Here is an 18,747-nt window from a genome sequence, read left to right as displayed (position 1 = left end):
TATAATATATCCCCCCTCATGGCCGCTCGCTCTGGGTATGCTGATGCTTACTGTGTAATATATCCCCCTCATGGCCGCTCGCTCTGGGTATGCTGATGCTTACTGTATAATATATCCCCCCTCATGGCCGCTCGCTCTGGGTATGCTGATGCTTACTGTATAATATATCCCCCCTCATGGCCGCTCGCTCTGGGTATGCTGATGCTTACTGTGTAATATATCCCCCTCATGGCCGCTCGCTCTGGGTATAGTGATGCTTACTGTATAATATATCCCCCTCATGGCCGCTCGCTCTGGGTATGCTGATGCTTACTGTATAATATATCCACCTCATGGCCGCTCGCTCTGGGTATGCTGATGCTTACTTTGTAATATATCCCCCTCATGGCCGCTCGCTCTGGGTATAGTGATGCTTACTGTATAATATATCCCCCTCATGGCCGCTCGCTCTGGGTATAGTGATGCTTACTGTATAATATATCCCCCTCATGGCCGCTCGCTCTGGGTATGCTGATGCTTACTGTATAATATATCCACCTCATGGCCGCTCGCTCTGGGTATGCTGATGCTTACTGTATAATATATCCCCCTCATGGCCGCTCGCTCTGGGTATGCTGATGCTTACTGTGTAATATATCCCCCTCATGGCCGCTCGCTCTGGGTATGCTGATGCTTACTGTATAATATATCCCCCTCATGGCCGCTCGCTCTGGGTATACTGATGCTTACTGTATAATATATCCCCCTCATGGCCGCTCGCTCTGGGTATACTGATGCTTGCTGTATAATATATCCCCCTCATGGCCGCTCGCTCTGGGTAATAGTGATGCTTACTGTATAATATATCCCCCCTCATGGCTGCTCGCTCTGGGTATACTGATGCTTACTGTATAATATATCCCCCTCATGGCCGCTCGCTCTGGGTATACTGATGCTTACTGTACAATATATCCACCTCATGGCCGCTCGCTCTGGGTATAGTGATGCTTACTGTATAATATATCCCCCCTCATGGCTGCTCGCTCTGGGTATAGTGATGCTTACTGTATAATATATCCCCCTCATGGCCGCTCGCTCTGGGTATAGTGATGCTTACTGTACAATATATCCACCTCATGGCCGCTCGCTCTGGGTATAGTGATGCTTACTGTACAATATATCCCCCCTCATGGCTGCTCGCTCTGGGTATAGTGATGCTTACTGTATAATATATCCCCCTCATGGCCGCTCGCTCTGGGTATAGTGATGCTTACTGTACAATATATCCACCTCATGGCCGCTCGCTCTGGGTATAGTGATGCTTACTGTATAATATATCCACCTCATGGCTGCTCGCTCTGGGTATAGTGATGCTTACTGTACAATATATCCACCTCATGGCCGCTCGCTCTGGGTATAGTGATGCTTACTGTACAATATATCCACCTCATGGCCGCTCGCTCTGGGTATAGTGATGCTTACTGTACAATATATCCACCTCATGGCCGCTCGCTCTGGGTATAGTGATGCTTACTGTATAATATATCCACCTCATGGCCGCTCGCTCTGGGTATAGTGATGCTTACTGTATAATATATCCACCTCATGGCCGCTCGCTCTGGGTATAGTGATGCTTACTGTATAATATATCCACCTCATGGCCGCTCGCTCTGGGTATATTGATGCAACACGAGTTCAGTTTTTGACAGGTTCAGTTTCGATAGAGGACATGATGTTAGAGACGGGTGAGACAATCACTGGTGTTTTCTAGAAAGGCTGGCGTGATGTCAGGAGAAGCGTATAATTGGGTGTCATCAGCATAGAGGAACCCAAATCTACTGATTGCTTGACCAATAGGGGCAGTGTACAAGGAGAAGAGGAGGGGGCCTAGAACCGATCCTTGAGGAACCCCAACAGTAAGGGGAAGGTGAGAGGAGGAGCCAGCAAAAGATACAGTAAAGGAGCGGTCAGAGATATAGGAGGAAAACCAGGAGAGAACGGTGTCCTTGAGGCCAATGGAACGGAGCATAGTGAGGAGGAGCTGGTGATCCACAGTGTCGAATGCTTCAGAGAGATCCAAGAGAATTAGCATGGAGTAATGACCATTAGAGACATTAGTTTAAACCCCCCTCATGGCCGCTCGCTCTGGATATAGAGTGAAAAAAGGGAAAAAGCAGCACAAAAAATAAACCGACAATGCGGGTGCAAGCCTTCCAGGCATATACCAAACCTCAAAAATAGTCCTCAAGATGAAAGCAGCACACCAAAAGAAATCCAGTCAAAGTGCTATTTATTAGCCCATCTGGCTAGTTGCCCATACAGCAACGTTTTGGTCCAAAGGGTGAGAAGCTTGAGAAAGGTCCACAACTCCCAGGACCGAAACGTCGCTGTATGGGCAACCAGCCAGATGGGCTAATAGCACTTTGACTGAATTTCTTTTGGTGTGTGTCCCCCTCTCCCCCTCGAAACATAAACTCCCAGCCATTGTCTGCCCCCCAGAAAGGAGCAGAGAGCACATGACAGAAATGAATAACTCCCTCCCTGCCCATATACCCATCACGCATCCTCCATCTCATAGGCACATCTTCCCTCTTAAAGGGATCTCCGGTAGGGAAGTCAGGGCAAATCCCTCAGCGCTTTTGGTTCTGACCCCAGGCCTAAAGGGATCCCTGGTATGGAAGTTAGGATCGTTCCACTCAGCGCTGTGGTTCTGACCCCAGGGTCCCTTAAAGTGATCATTGGTATGGAAGTGAGGGCAAATCCACTCTGCGCTTTGGTACTGACCCCAGGCTTCTCTTAAAGGGATCCCCGGTATGGAAATTAGGGTAAATCCCTCAGCACTAAGATTGTCACCCCAGGCTTCTATTAAAGGGATCATTGGTACGGAAGTCAGGGCAAATCCACTCAGCGCTCTTGGTTCTGACGCCAGGCCTCTCTTAAAGGATCCCCAGTATGGAAGTTAGGACCGTTCCACTCAGAGCTCTGATTCTGACTCCAGGCTGACGGGACGATGTGGGATATTAGGGGTAGTAGTCCGGTGGCTCTGATGGGATGATGTGGGATATTAGGGGTAGTAGTCCGGTAGCTGTGACGGGATGATGTGGGATATTAGTGGTAGTTGTCCGGTGGCTCTGGCTGACGGGATGATGTGGGATATTAGGGGTAGTAGTCCGGTGGCTCTGGCTGACGGGATGATGTGGGATATTAGGGGTAGTAGTCCGGTGGCTCTGGCTGACGGGATGATGTGGGATATTAGGGGTAGTAGTCCGGTGGCTCTGGCTGACGGGATGATGTGGGATATTAGGGGTAGTAGTCCGGTGGCTCTGGCTGACGGGATGATGTGGGATATTAGGGCTATTAGTCCGGTGGCTCTGGCTGACGGGATGATGTGGGATATTAGTGGTAGTTGTCCGATGGCTCTGGCTGACGGGATGATGTGGGATATTATAGTGAATGTGGCTATGTGGAGTGGGCGGGGCTATACACACAGAGAGGTAGAGATATATAATATATAATTTATTTACTGTGTGTATATACACTCACTGGCCACTTTATTAGGTACACCTGTCCAACTGTGTGTTAAGACTTAATTTCTAATCAGCCAATCACATGGCGGCAACTCAGTGCATTTAGGCATGTAGACATGGTCAAGACAATCTCCTGCAGTTCAAACCGAGCATCAGTATGGGGAAGAAAGGTGATTTGAGTGCCTTTGAACGTGGCATGATTGTTGGTGCCAGAAGGGCTGGTCTGAGAATTTCAGAAACTGCTGATCTACGGTGATTTTCACGCACAACCATCTCTAGGGTTTACAGAGAATGGTCCGAAAAAGAAAAAAAATCCAGTGAGCGGCAGTTCTGTGGCCGGAAATGCCATGTTGATGCCAGAGATCAGAGGAGAATGGGCAGACTGGTTCGAGCTGATAGAAAGGCAACAGTGACTCAAATTGCCACCCGTTACAACCAAGGTAGGCAGAAGAGCATCTCTGAACGCACAGTGCGTCGAACTTTGAGGCAGATGGGCTACAGCAGCAGAAGACCACACTGGGTACCACTCCTCTCAGCTAAGAACAGGAAACTGAGGCTACAATTTGCACAAGCTCATCGAAATTGGACAGTAGAAGATTGGAAAAACGTTGCCTGGTCTGATGAGTCTCGATTTCTGCTGCGACATTCGGATGGTAGGGTCAGAATTTGGCGAAAACAACATGAAAGCATGGATCCATCCTGCCTTGTATCAACGGTTCAGGCTGGTGGTGGTGGTGTCATGGTGTGGGGAATTTTTTCTGGGCACTCTTTGGGCCCCTTGGTACCAATTGAGCATCGTTGCAACGCCACAGCCTACCTGAGTATTGTTGCTGACCATGTCCATCCCTTTATGACCACAATGTACCCAACATCTGATGGCTACTTTCAGCAGGATAATGCGCCATGTCATAAAGCTCGAATCATCTCAGATTGGTTTCTTGAACATGACAATGAGTTCACTGTACTCAAATGGCCTCCTCAGTCACCAGATCTCAATCCAATAGAGCATCTTTGGGATGTGGTGGAACGGGAGATTCGCATCAGGGATGTGCAGCCGACAAATCTGCGCCAACTGTGTGATGCCATCATGTCAATATGGTCCAAAATCTCTGAGGAATGCTTCCAGCACCTTGTTGAATCTCTGCCACGAAGAATTGAGGCAGTTCTGAAGGCAAAAGGGGGTCCAACCCCTTACTAGCATGGTGTACCTAATAAAGTGGCCAGTGAGTGTACGTGTGTGTGTGTGTGTGTAATATATTCTGTATTCCCCCCCCCCCCCCCCCATGGCCGCTCGCTCTGGATATAGTGATAGTTACTATATAGTATATCCATCTTATTGACTGGGGTCCCTGAGGCTGCGTATTGTCCTGGGCCACGTCTGTGGCAAATGATATGGGAAGCTGCGCTCGGCACATCCTGGTTCCGTCTCGCTCTATTTGCGCTCTTCTCTGTCTACTTCAGCTAGTAGTGATATATTCTACAGTAACTATCACTATAGCTGTATAATGCTCTTATATCACTCTGGATATAGTGACGGTTACTGTATAATGTCACCCCCCCCCCCCCCCCCCCCATGGCCGCTCACTTTGGATATAGTGATGCTTGCTGTATAATATATCCCCCTCATGGCCGCTCGCTTTGGATATAGTGATAGTTACTATAGAGTATATCCATCTTATTGACTGGGGTCCCTGAGGCTGCGTACTGTCCGGGGCCACGTCTGTGGCAAATGATATGGGAAGCTGCGCTCGGCACATCCTGGTTCCGTCTCGCTCTATTTGCGCTCTTCTGTCTGTCTTTCTCCTGTTTGTTCTCTCTGTTTGTATTTGGATTTTGGTTTTATTGCCTTCTTTGTGGTTTCTGTGCCTGGGGTGATGGGACATTGGCATCTCGGGGCAGTGAGACCACCACCAGAACTGTACATGTAAGCCCACCTTTGCATTTGTATGTGACCTTATTCTTCCCTTTCCCCCGGTGCAATAATGCAGAAATACTAAATGGATCCCTTGCCCATAAAGCAGACCTTGTACCCCCTGAATATTTGTGTGCCGTTATCACTGCCTGCACTGGGCTGCATGCACCTCATTCACTCGCTTAGTAGTAAAGGGCTGGAGCAGCAGACTGAGTCAGATGATTTTCTTTGAATAACCTTGGGGATGGCGGGATGCCGGCTGTTTACTGATGATCTGAGCGACTCCAACTGGACGCGGGGCAGCGGCACCATCTGCTGGAGACAGGATGAGGCGCATGCAGCCTGCCGCCCCTAACGCCGATCATAGACACAAATGCAAGAAAAATTCAGAGCAGTGAAGATGTCTACAATTTTCATTTATTATATGCTTCTAAGCGAATAATGTCCGGGGGTCTGTAGCGCTGCGCATTCACTCCATTGCCATGTCTGTCCACAGCTGTAATGAGGGCATTGGGTTTATTACTGGGGTGTAAGCTCAGTTTACTGTGACTGTCTTCTTGGTTTTGGGTGTTCAGGTGCGTGTTCCTCCTGTAACTCACTGCTGATTTTTATTTTGTCTTTCAGCTTCTGATGTTTGGTCACAATGAGTGGATTAGGTGAAAACTCCTTGGATCCTTTGTCTTCAGACTCCAGGAAGAGGAAGCCCTCGCTGTGTGACACCCCAGGTCCCGGGTAAGGTTTCTTCTATAGAGGCCAGGTACACATATAGCGACGTGTTCGACCATCAGTCTGCGTATGCAGACCACCGGACACTTCCCAGACAATAGGGAAGACAAGGATCCAGTGTCTTATTGTTCTCAGCGACATAAGCCGCCACGGTCATCTTTCGTCAGAGCGGTCGCTCCTGCGTATGCGAGATTCGACTGAGATGGCTAACTGCTGTGTAAAGTCTATAGGAGACTTTGCTATTATTATGCATTACACTCTAATTAGTAGGAGGTTTTGTCATCTGTATTTCTCAGTAGAGCTGCCCCAAGAATTTCTTTTTGGCCTAGATCACGTATACGACCATCAGTCTGTCTAACCTGAGAAGTGATCAATACCACCGTTTCCCTCTCTTCTAGTCTGACCTGTAGTGGTGAGAAGAGGCGACGTGAGCAGGAGAGCAAATACATTGAGGAGCTGGCTGAGCTGATCTCGGCAAACCTCAGCGACATCGACAACTTTAACGTGAAACCCGATAAATGTGCGATCCTAAAGGAGACAGTCAGGCAGATCCGCCAGATCAAGGAGCAAGGTAACGTCCCGATCCTATGACTACTGGCCATCCCGGGGTGTTTCTACCAGACAGCGCTGCGCTCTGTCTGATCCCTCCTGGGGTGCTGAGCCTCTGTTGCAGGACACCACTCACTAGACATTCTCTGGCTGGGGTGGGGTGCATCAGGCGAACTTTTATATTTGTAAATCTGCTCTGTGACTAATACTCAACTCTTACAGGAAAAGCCTCCTCCAACGACGACGACGTGCAGAAGGCTGATGTGTCATCTACAGGACAGGGGGTTATTGATAAGGATTCTTTGGGGCCTCTCCTCTTACAGGTAAGCAGTGTCTGAAGGGTCTCGCTCCATGACTAGGTCTAGATTATTCTGTACTTGGTGAAATTGTCATATTAATTCAGACCGGAAATCCTATTCACCTCTTTGATATACGTTGTGCAAGGTTTAGGATGAGCCTCGACCCATGTTTATTCTGCAAACAAAAATCCTGTGACCCGAAGCGATCAGTGCTGGTTTTCATGTTCTTGTTGCTCATCTTTGCACTGGTTTATTATAATAACTTCATTACGATGACAGTGAGGACTGGAAAGAGGAAAATTTTGGTCACTGAGGGTACAGGGGTCATCAAAGGCATCATCTCCACTGTCTCATCATTTCTGCGTTCCAGGCTCTGGACGGCTTCCTCTTTGTGGTGAATCGGGACGGAAACATTGTGTTCGTGTCAGAAAACGTCACCCAATACTTACAGTACAAGCAGGAAGATCTTGTCAACACTAGCGTCTACAGCATCCTGCACGATGACGACCGCAAAGACTTCCTCAAGAACCTGCCCAAGTCTACAGGTAGGGCGACCATTCCTTTATCTGCCTGCATATGACTGAGGGAGGTATTTGCATGATGCTGAAAGGTGTTAGTGCACCCCCCATTATATTATAAGATTGGATTATTTAGGTGGCGCTATGGCAGTGCACACCTGTACACATGCCCCTTTTAAGAGGTTTCTAAATTCTGTCTGTTTTTACAAAGTTAATGGGGTACCCTGGTCTAACGAAGCACCCCGGCAAAAAAGCCACACTTTCAATTGCCGCATGCTGGTGAAGACTGTGTTGGATCACTTAGACGATGGCAACGCAGGGATGGACCCCCGACAGAGATACGAGACCATGCAGTGCTTTGCACTCTCTCAACCTCGTGCTATCATGGAGGAAGGTGAAGGTGAGTGATATCTGACAGTCAGATGCCACACTCCTACCAGATGGATGTATTGTATGACATTTTTCCGCCAGTCTGACTGCTGGTTTTTTGTTTTTTGTTTTTTTTTTTATTTCTCAGACCTTCAGTCCTGCATGATCTGCGTCGCCCGGCGAATTACAAATTTGGAGAGGGCATTCTCGTCCAATCCTGAGAGCTTCATCACCAGGCACGACCTCTCCGGTGAGGACGCTGCACCACTCACAATCTATTGTAAAGTTGTTCCGTACTTTTTTAACTCTTCCAATACCTTATAACAGGCAAAGTGGTGAATATTGACCCCAACTCTTTACGTAACTCCATGAGGCCGGGATTCGAGGACACGATTCGCCGCTGTATCCAGAGGTTTTTATGCCACAGTGATGGACAACCGTGGACCTATAAACGCCATTACCAGGAAGGCAAGTGCTAAAAACTCTAGACACTTGCACTTTATGGCAGAGCTGTGCCTCCAAATATGCACACAAATTATAAAATACTGCATTACTATCGTCATACAGTAGGAGCAGATATGTGGAAGTCTTTGCTTTCCGGAAGCAGCACCCTGTTGGTGTATTAAAACGGGAAGCAAATTTTTGTCAGCTTTGATCTTTTCCCTTGCAGCGTATATGCATGGTCACTCTGAGACGCCACTCTACCGGTTCTCTCTAGCGGACGGCACCATGGTCACAGCACAGACCAAGAGTAAATTATTCCGCAACCCTGTTACAAATGATCCTCACGGCTTTGTGTCAACCCACTTTTTGCAGAGGTAAGTCTTGATTGACATCATTAAACCTTTCCTTCTAAATTCAGCTATCTGTCAGAGCACAATATATATAGTTCATTCTTATGCCTACTTACTTTTTTCATGCTATATATCACCGCAATCTTTTGTTTCTGTTTCAGGGAGCAGAATGGATACCGGCCTAACCCCAATCCTATGGCACAAGGAGGTCGTCCGCCTTTACAATCAAATCCTCCTCCCGGCAATGCTATAAATGTCACCTCTGCCCAGGCTGTTCCGCCACAGAACCGCAGCTATGGCATGGGAGAGGCCAACAACATGACGTCAATGTCTGGCATGAGATACGGCTCAACTGGCAACATGGGACCAGTATCCCAAGCTCCAGGAATGCAGCAGCCCCCTTATCAGAACAACAACAACTATGGACTTAATATGAGCAGCCCCCCACATGGGAGCCCGGGCATGAGTAGTAACCAACCCAACCTGATGATGTCACCCCGCAATCTAAGGAGCCCCAAAATGGCATCCAGCCAGTTCTCCCCTATTCCAGGTATCTCCATACACCCATGACGCCATTAATTACATAGCACCGGCAACTGGTGGTGCTGTAAACTATGGCATGGTGAATACACATTATGTCAATGGCCTAGCAATAGGATATGCCACCGCCAAGACCCCAGTCTGTTTCTAAACTGTCAGTAATGTGTGCATGGCTGTCTCCTTTCATTTTGTAGATACTCTTGTATTTTACACCACGTGATAGCAAAAATGATCTGTTTGACTAATTTGCTTTTTTATGCAGGGATGAATTCTCCCATGGGATCCTCTGGGAACGCCGGAGGAGGCAGCTTCTCTAGCAGCTCGCTCAGCGCCCTCCACGCCATAAGTGAAGGAGTCGGCAGTTCCCTTCTGTCATCCTTGTCTTCCCCAGGTCAAAAAGCGGAGAGTGCCTCCAATATTAACCTGCCCCAGCAAAGTAAGATGGGGAACCAGGATTGCAAGAGTCCATCTGGTTTATTCTGTGATCAAGCTCAGGTAGAGAGTTCTGTGTGCCAGTCCAGCGGGAGAGACCATCTTAGTGAGAAGGACGTCAAAGAGCACATCATAGAAGGCTCCGATGGGCAGCGAGCACAGGCAGAAAGTAAAGGACACAAAAAGCTTCTGCAGCTGCTGACCTGCTCCTCCGAGGAGCGTGGCCACAACACCATGAGCAGCTCCAGCTTAGACTCCAGCTGTAAAGATTCCTCCACCAATGTCACCAGTCCCTCAGGAGTGTCTTCCTCCACCTCTTCTGGTGTCAGCTCCACCTCTAACCTGCACGGCTCCATGCTCCAGGAGAAACACCGTATCCTTCATAAGCTTCTGCAGAATGGAAACTCTCCAGCCGAGGTCGCAAAAATTACCGCCGAAGCCACCGGCAAGGACAGCTTCCAGGAGACTGTCGGCTCAGCTCCTTGTACAGAAGCAACAGTGAAGCAGGAACAGCTGAGCCCCAAAAAAAAGGAGAACAATGCGCTGCTCCGGTACCTGCTGGACGAGGGCAAGGAGCCGCTCACCAAGGACGTGAAGCCCAAAGTGGAGCCCATGGACAATAAACTTAGCCAGTGCAGCAGCTCCACTGTCCCGAGCTCCAGCCAAGAGAAAGATGTAAAGATAAAGACTGAACCTGCGGAGGAGGTAGTAGATGTCTCTAGATCTAATCATAATTCAACTTTGTATTATTTGCATTCACCCCTCCAGGTCTCCTTTTTCTATTGTTTTGGGTACTGGGATCAACGCACCCACTTGACCCTTTAAATCTGAGTATATTAAAGTCTGGGACAACAAGTTTTGCATTTTGTCTTGTTTTCAGGTGACTGGAGACCTGGATCATTTGGATGCTATTCTCGGTGACCTCGCAGGCTCCGACTTCTACAGCAATTCTATGAGTTCAAGTACTGGAAACATGGCACCCAAACCACCTGTGTTCCAGGACAATCGGCCACTAGGTATGCAAGCTGCTTTCTCTAAAAGGGGTCTGTCTTCTGTAAATGAAGCTTAATCGCTGTGTATTGGAAACTTTGCAGCTTTCGAATAGACAACTTTCAAGAGGTGTGCTTTCTGCCTGCCTGTGAACGCTAACCTTTTGTTTCACATCTGGAGGCTGACACATGCACTTCCGGAAAGTCCAGGACAGGGGAGAGATTTGTGCTGCTGTGTTGAGCATAGGAAGAAACTTAGTCTGAGATACATTGTAACAAACCTGCAGCTGTAGATCAAGACATCATTTATCATATCACTGATATGTTGAAAACACTAAGTTTATTACGTCAATGGGGGTTCTCTGGTGAAAACAGATAATCACTTATCAATAGGACAGGTAATAATGTATCGATTGTTGAGTTCTGGGATACTTTATGGAGCAGCAGTGCATATGTTTAACCTTCGCTCTACTTATTCCCTATGGGGCTGCGCTCGTCTTTTTTCGGCAGTTCAGTAGTGTATGAGTGGAGCAGCGTGCATGCATACTTCCCATTTCGAATGGAGATGCACTCACCCCATTCTGCCGATTTGGAGTGGGTTCCTATGGTCGGACCCAAGTTATATAGGTTTTTTTTTTTTTTTTTTCCACTGAACAACTCACTTTTTTAAGTAACTTTTTTCCAAATGATTAAGCTTCACCTACGGGACACGCACTTTCATCCGCTTACGTCGTTATTTTGATTTTTGTGGTCTTAACTGATTTTGCTATTTTAGGTATGAGGAGTCCACAGAATGTGCAGGTCACTCGGCCTCCTTTTAATCGGGCAATGTCACTGGACAGCACGATTCCAGGAAATGCCACCCCACCGGTCAGGAATGTCAGTAACTTTCCAATGATGCCAAAGCAGAGTATGATGGGAAGTCCCAGAATGATGGATGCACAAGAAGGCTTTGGGCTGATGGGTATGATGCCAATTACACTGGTCATTATGGTTGGCTGATGATTCGTCTCCCTCTCATATTTTATCTCCTCTCTGTATACGTCTAGGTAACGGTCCCAGCAGGAGTATGGGGCAGCACCCGGCAGGGGAGTGGGCTATGCAGAACTCTGCCGTCAGCCATATGGAGCCCTCCAGCACTGGACCAGTTGGGCGGCAGGGGCCGGAGTACAGTACAACCATGCCTAGGCCAGCAATGAGTGGAAACATGGCAGGGCTTCCGGGACGATCCAACAGTATTCCAGCGACTCGGACGGTTTTACCACAGCAGATGATGGCAATGAGTGAGTGTGACCTCTTCTCTGGATCCGTTCGCAGTGTGACTGCTGCAACAGATTGCAACAGTGCAATCCAAGTAATGCGATCATCCTCTGTACATGTTGAGGGTGGTTGTGTCCCATAGAATAATTGGATGCCATCTCCTGATTGAAGCACAAAAAACAAAATTCGATCAACCTACTGAGTGGAAATGAACCTCCACATAAAACTTGAAACCGAGGTGCAGTATTATGTTCTCCATGGAACACGCATCTGTGTGATTTCTGTGTCTGAGGCCTGACCTGATTCTCACCATTTTTGTTCCTCATTGCCATAATATTAAGATTTGTACATTTACATTCTAGGATCTAATGAACTGGGGATGGCTATGGGCTCCAACCCGTATGGGCAAGCTCCTTCTAACCATGCAGGTTCCTGGCCGGACAGCATGATGTCCATGGAGCAGGGACCTAATGGACCTCAGAGCAGGTGGGAGCAGATCTTTGTGTCCTGATCATGCGCCTCACCCAAAATATTATGGCGACCTGTTTTTACATTGTATCTTGGCCTTGGTTGACTGGGTGTTTTGCTCTCCATCTTGTAGGCAGCTTGGCCGGAATACCTTGGATGATCTCCTTTGTCCTCCGTCAACTGTAGAAGGACAGACGGATGAGATTGCTCTGCTGGACCAGCTACACACCCTTCTCAGCAACACTGACCCCAATGGGCTGGAAGAAATAGACCGGGCCTTGGGTATCCCTGAGCTTGTAAATCAGGTGAGTTAATGTGCATTTCATGAAGGTTGGGGGGGTCTACAAGAAACCCTGAAGATAGTTGCTCATACTCAGTTCTTTCGCCTCTACAGGGCCAGGCCTTAGAGCCCCAACCGGACACTTTCCAACGGCAAGATTCCCCGGTGCTAATGGACCAGAAGCCTCCAATGTACGGGCAGCCTTATCCTGGGCAAGGGTCTACTATGCAAGCTGGAGGCTTCAGTAACATGCAGGGGCAGCATGCACCCTTCAATTCAATGATGGGACAAATGGGGCAACAACAAGGCAATTTTCCCCTGCAGGGAATGCACCCGAGGGCTAATCTCATGAGACCAAGGACAAACATCCCAAAACAGCTGAGGATGCAACTTCAGCAGAGGCTCCAAGGCCAGCAGGTAAGCGCACCCCCTCAAAGCTACTGTCTCCTGAGGAGTCCGGCAGGTGACCTGCATACAGATTGTCCTCATTGCGTCTTTTTGTCTGAGAACCATCTCCGTCTTGCTAAATTAAATATTTGACAAGTATAGAGAATTTGCTGTACTGTTCCCATATAATTGGTCTTGGGTCGTGTCGGCTGCCGCCACTAGACGACATGGAGCTAGAATTGCGAGAAAATACAGTCATGAATTGTTTTAAAGGATAGGACAAGCTGCTGACACGTTTTGTATATTTTCAGTTCCTGAACCAAAGCCGACAAGCACTAGAAATGAAAGCTGAGAGTATGAACCCTAGTGCAGCGGGGGTTATGAGACCAGTGATGCAGACGCCAGTAGCATCCCAGGTGAGGACACGGTTACTTTATTTACAACATGCAGAAAGTCCACATCCAATCATGTCAGTTTGACATTCGTCATGGATCGCTTTGCATGCTCAGACTGTTTGATCTAATATATTGGGGGTCCATGTATTTGCATATGGTGGATTGAAGCACCGCTGCTAACTGCAGTCTGCTTGAACTTATCCTACTGCTTTTTGCAGCAAGGATTTCTGAATGCTCAGATGGTTGCCCAGCGGAATCGGGAATTGATCAATCATCAAATCCGCCAGCAGCGAATGGCCATGATTATCCAGCAACAGCAGCAAGGACAGTCCCAGGGGTTCAGTCCTCCACCCAATGTCACCACAACAGGTGGTATGGAGAATGCTATGGGTGGACCTCCCATGCCTCAAGCCCCTCCTCAGCAGTTCCCTTACCCACCTAGTTACGGTAAGCCATATGGGAAGATATGTAGTGATGACTTGGGAAGCACTGACCCCTTTCGGTGGGTTGGTTAATGTTCCTGCATTGTACTCATTTTGATGGTCTGTCCTTAAAGGAATGAATCAGCAGGCTGATCCCACGTTTGGAAGAGTCTCCAGTCCCCCCAACCCCATGATGGCATCTAGGATGGCTTCTTCTCAAAACCCGCACTCGCAAGGCACACAATTGTACCAGTCCCCAGACATGAAGGGTTGGCCATCAGGAACCATGGCGAGGCCCGGGTAGGTTCTGGATGTAATCGTACCTCTCTTTCTGTGACACTTTCCATAAGTAGATTGCACTGGCCCCACAAGTATTGTCGAGATCCCAGTTATACTCCTCTACCTAGTTCACATCCAAATGTAATCTCCATATCAGTAACTATGCAAATCCTCTATTCAAGTCATATCCAGAGCTGCAATCGTAATTCTGTACATCTCAAAATCGGTCTGTAGGATCTCTCTTTTCTACTGCCTCCTGCTGGTTCCGCACCAGTACTTTACTTTGTAAGCGGATGCAGACAAGTTACACCTTTCACAGTTGTCATTCATAAGCTCCGAAAATCTGGTGGTTTCTAATGAACCAGCAGAATTGTGAATGCAGCTCAGGATATGTGCAAAATCGATGCCATATCTGCACTGGCATAAATTAACAATACGAATATCACCCTTTTTTGATTGTTTTGTTGCAGCACTTTCCCCCAGCAGTACGGGCACCAGGCCAGCCCTGGCACATACAACATGATGCACATGAACAGTAACGGCAGTCACATGAGCCAGATGCAGATGAACACTTTACCAATGTCTGGGATGCCGATGGGGCCGGATCAGGTGACTATCCTCTCGGCAGCCTTCAATAAATGCCAAACTTATCTTGAGGTCATTTATAAATTAGTGCAGGTATCAGGGCACACAGCAGATTGAAAGTGAGGCATGTGACTCTTCCCCCCCCTCCCCTGGTTGCTTAATTTCATCTCCTTCTGATTTAACATCCTGTGCTCAATGTTTAATTTTTTTCTTTACAAATTAGTGTGTAGTCAGTTGCAGAGACAATGAGCTGCCACTAGGGGGAGATTACTGAATGATGTGCAATGGAGAAGTGGTCAAAGCGCTCCCCCTTGTGGTGTTTCTTGTAACATTAGTAGTACTAAGTATGGTAATGCTCTAACTTTAAAGGGATCTTCTCAAGTTTTTAAATTCTTCTCTATCCATGGGATGGGGAATAACATCCTGATAGCTGGGAGTCTGACCACTGGCACTAGCACCACCGATTCTGGGTGTGAAAAGAGTAGAGATCTCTCATGTGCATCTACACTCAATTCATTTTTAATGGAACTGCTGGAGATGATCATTCTCTGTGGTTGGCTGGTCTTTAGCACTCCCATAAGAATGAATGGAGTGGTTTACCCAATCAATTTTTCCTCCATTCACACTGGGCTTTTCAGATCTTCAGGTCTTGAGATTGATAGGGGTCCCTCTCAGTCAGCCCCCAGCAGTGGGGCTTTACTGGACTATTAGGATCCTAATTGGGAGGCACATTGTGCTGGTAGCAGTTTAAGGGCTGGAAACCTAGTGATGACCGGTTCCCTTAAGGCTATGTTCACACGTGGCCGTTTTTTCGCGGCTGTTTTAACCGCAAAAAATAAGCATCCCATGCATTTCTATGGGATTCCGCAATGCTGTGCTAATGCTGCGGTTTTTACCGCTGCGGAATCGCTTTGCGGTAAAAAAAAAACGCAGCATGCTCATTAATTTTGTGGAATTGTGGCGATCCAGCACCCATAGGAATGCATTGTTCTGCTTACTTTCCGCATGTGGCTGTGCACACCATGTGAAGAGTAAGCAGAACATTTGCGGATGGTACCCACGGTCCGGAGGAGAGGAGACTGTCCTCCGGCCTTTGGGTACCATATCCCTGTAAAAAATAGAATTTAAAATATAAAATATTGTTGTTCTCACCTTCTGACGTCCCGCGCAGCCTTCCCGCCTCTCTCCACGCTCCCGGTCCCAGTAATCCTTTGCGAGCGATGACGTCCATTCTCGCGGGATCGCGAAGTCTCGCGGTCATTCGCGCGACGTCATCGCGAATGACCGCGAGACGTCGCGATCCCGCGAGAACGGACGTCATCGCGGTAATTCTCGCAAAGGATTACTGGGACCGGGAGCGTGGAGAGAGGCAGGAAGGCTGCACGGGACGCCGGAAGGTAAGAATAACAAGTTTTTTACATCCCAAGAAAAAAAAAAAAACTATTGATGCCGCATAGGCAGCCTCAATAGTAAAAAAGTTGGTCACCCTCGTCAAACACTATCAGTCAGTTCTCCAAGCGATGCTACAGATCACTTGGAAAACGCTAGCAATTCTGCAAGCTAATAACGCTTGCAAAATGCTAGTTTGTCCGCGGGAAAATCGCGGGAATTTAAAATGCGATTGTCCCGCAGAATGGAATTTGGAATTCTCTCGGTAATTTTCACGAGACTTCCGCTACGTGTGAACGTAGCCTAACTGGCTCTCTCCAGTCCTGCTCACATTGTAATGTCCGTTACCAGTTTTGGTTTTTCCTTTTTTACATTTTTTTTTCTCTTCTAGAAATACTGTTGACGCTGCCCTGTCCTCACCCGAGGCTGAACTAGAGATGACTGACTGTATGAATGGATATACTCCTGCTTCAGCCTTACCAAGGACTCTATGTTCCGGACGGTCCAGACTTTGAGTCCGGAATTTACATGACGAAATCTTGCGGTTGTGCTGGAGAATTCACTCCATTTGACTTTGGCGATGATGTTCCCACAGGAGCCTCTGCGGTCGTTTCATTATTTTATTTTTTGCGGTTCTGATTTTTATTTTTTAAATCCCAAAAGATCTGGACCGTTCTCTAAAATTTCTGCGACTTTTCATTTGTCTGTAGAGTCCTAGAAACCCTTGTGACTTTGGGTAACGTAGGAGGATGACCGTGTTAATCTCGCCGTGCAGTAGATTTGCACTTTACGACTGTTGAAATTCCCAAGATGTTACTTTTTTTTTTTTTTCTTCCTTTTTTTTTTAGTATTGAGAATGCAATAGCTCTGTGGTCCGTATCGCGTGTAAGGAGCGCCGCCGGGAATTCCGCTCGTCTCTCCCTCCCCCTTATGTAAACTTTTTGTATATACGAAGATGAGACCTTATTGTATATTATTAATTTTTTTTGTTTTGTTTTTTTAAGGTCAGTCTGTTTTTTATTTTTTTTATTTTTTTTTTTCGGTTCTGAGCTTCTGAAAAGCTGCATATTTAACCCTGTGACTGCCATAGGTATAGAGCGTCTCATGAGATAATTAGCGGCTGCCGTCAGATAAGGACTTTTATTTGGGGGGAGGGGATAATTTCCGGTCCCTTCTGATGAATACAGCGACATCCTTGTGTTTCGTATGTTACAGGTTTAAGCTATGTTACATGTCCCTCATCTGCTCCATTTCCACAGTATATTCCCTGCGGCCACAGCTTTAGATGGAGATGCAGAAGTCAATTCCCTGAGGAAACCCCCCTGTGATCCTGTGACTTTTTAGCCGAGAGGAGCAATGGAGCCTTTTCCTATGGGATTGAATTGGCATCCTCAGTCTAAACATGATCCAGGGTGCAGTGAATGGATACCAAGGTGTTAGGGGAGTTTTCTATTAAAATTTTCTATTTTCTATCCACAGTTGGCATTAGTAAATCCAGACATGAGTTTGCAGAAAAGGGGTTAAATAAGTATATTGTCAGTGAATATACAGCTGTGAACGAGATCCTGCGCACAGTGATACAATAAACCCTTCTAGAACTGCGTTAAGGTAATACATTTTCATTCATTGGCAGCAAGCAGGAGCTGATGACCCAGTCATATTCACAATCCTGCCAGTGTGACAGCTGTCTAGTAAGGAGCCTGTTGCCTATGGAAAGAGTTTGTCTTCGTTCATCACCATCTTCAAAATCTGCTTGCTGCCAATTAGAAAGTTGCAGAACGTTCTCTATTCTACTTTGACATAGAAGAACTGATGAGAGTTACATTGGATCTAGCAGTGAGGCTGCCATGTCCCCATGAAATCTTACAGTCCGGTGCTACCAATGTCAGCTGTCTGTCCTGTTTCTCCTGCTGGAAGAGAGTGTCACTGCCTTGGAATATCCCACTGTACATTCCTCAGTTTAATCACCGCCACTGATGTTCTCCAGTAAGAGAATTCCTGTTTTTGCTGTGCCGTGATCATGGCTGCTCCTTGGGAGTCGCTTAGTCTTCCTTCAGCTCATGTTTTTTTGTAGAGATCTCATTCATGTGGCCGCTTTGTGCTGCTTTTATTATTCCTCATGTTTTTGGGGGGCACTTGTTTATTGAGCAATAATTAATCCGTTCCTCCCGTGCCTTCCCCGACGGACTCTACTCTGCCCCTTCCCCTCCTATTCTGTCCCGTATGTGCGGCCAGAGTGACCGGTCAGGGTATTGTACTGTCAGTAGAAATGAGCTGCTGGCTAAGGGTCTCCCTGAACTCTCTGTAGAATGAGCCTACTACATGTAATAATCTGTACAATTGTATATTTTACATTTCTGTGTAATAAAAGGCTTTGTGTCTGGTTTTTCAGTCTACAACATGTCGTAGCTGCTGTTTACGGCATCATCGAAGAGGCAAAGCTGGGCTCATGGCCATTATTGAGGGGAGGGTGGAAGATTTGGGCAAATGTTGCAGTGTCTGGATATAATGAGGATCAGTCCTTTTCATCGTGTTAATGGTTTTGACAATAACTCCTTTCATAGCACTTCTCAGTAATTGCATTTTTGAACACCAGTCGCTTGGAGACCTTCGTGTTTTTTCTAATATTTGGTCATAACTGAGGTTTA

The 18,747-nt window shown here is 47.3% G+C and overlaps 1 protein-coding gene across 1 annotated transcript in view; it reads left to right on the top strand.

The window, feature by feature from the left end:
- Positions 1-18,485, top strand: part of NCOA3 (nuclear receptor coactivator 3) — a 67,393-nt gene extending 48,908 nt beyond the window's left edge. Inside the window, exons 2-22 of the mRNA XM_073580544.1 lie at positions 6,043-6,150; positions 6,543-6,715; positions 6,916-7,016; positions 7,363-7,537; positions 7,722-7,910; positions 8,028-8,129; positions 8,207-8,347; positions 8,550-8,697; positions 8,835-9,223; positions 9,476-10,350; positions 10,526-10,661; positions 11,410-11,598; positions 11,684-11,917; positions 12,257-12,380; positions 12,496-12,667; positions 12,757-13,059; positions 13,341-13,445; positions 13,643-13,871; positions 13,981-14,146; positions 14,596-14,734; positions 16,491-18,485. Coding sequence (XP_073436645.1) covers positions 6,062-6,150; positions 6,543-6,715; positions 6,916-7,016; positions 7,363-7,537; positions 7,722-7,910; positions 8,028-8,129; positions 8,207-8,347; positions 8,550-8,697; positions 8,835-9,223; positions 9,476-10,350; positions 10,526-10,661; positions 11,410-11,598; positions 11,684-11,917; positions 12,257-12,380; positions 12,496-12,667; positions 12,757-13,059; positions 13,341-13,445; positions 13,643-13,871; positions 13,981-14,146; positions 14,596-14,734; positions 16,491-16,502 — 4,191 coding nt within the window. The 5' untranslated portion in view covers positions 6,043-6,061 and the 3' untranslated portion in view covers positions 16,503-18,485. The remainder of the gene's footprint in view (positions 1-6,042; positions 6,151-6,542; positions 6,716-6,915; positions 7,017-7,362; positions 7,538-7,721; positions 7,911-8,027; positions 8,130-8,206; positions 8,348-8,549; positions 8,698-8,834; positions 9,224-9,475; positions 10,351-10,525; positions 10,662-11,409; positions 11,599-11,683; positions 11,918-12,256; positions 12,381-12,495; positions 12,668-12,756; positions 13,060-13,340; positions 13,446-13,642; positions 13,872-13,980; positions 14,147-14,595; positions 14,735-16,490) is intronic.
- Positions 18,486-18,747: the final 262 nt, after the last annotated feature.

The sequence above is a fragment of the Dendrobates tinctorius genome, unplaced genomic scaffold (genome assembly GCF_039654945.1).
Source record: "Dendrobates tinctorius isolate UK_male_01 unplaced genomic scaffold, ASM3965494v1 ptg000065l, whole genome shotgun sequence".
In the NCBI taxonomy this organism is placed as follows: domain Eukaryota; kingdom Metazoa; phylum Chordata; class Amphibia; order Anura; family Dendrobatidae; genus Dendrobates; species Dendrobates tinctorius.
This window is presented reverse-complemented; position numbering and strand designations above follow the sequence as displayed.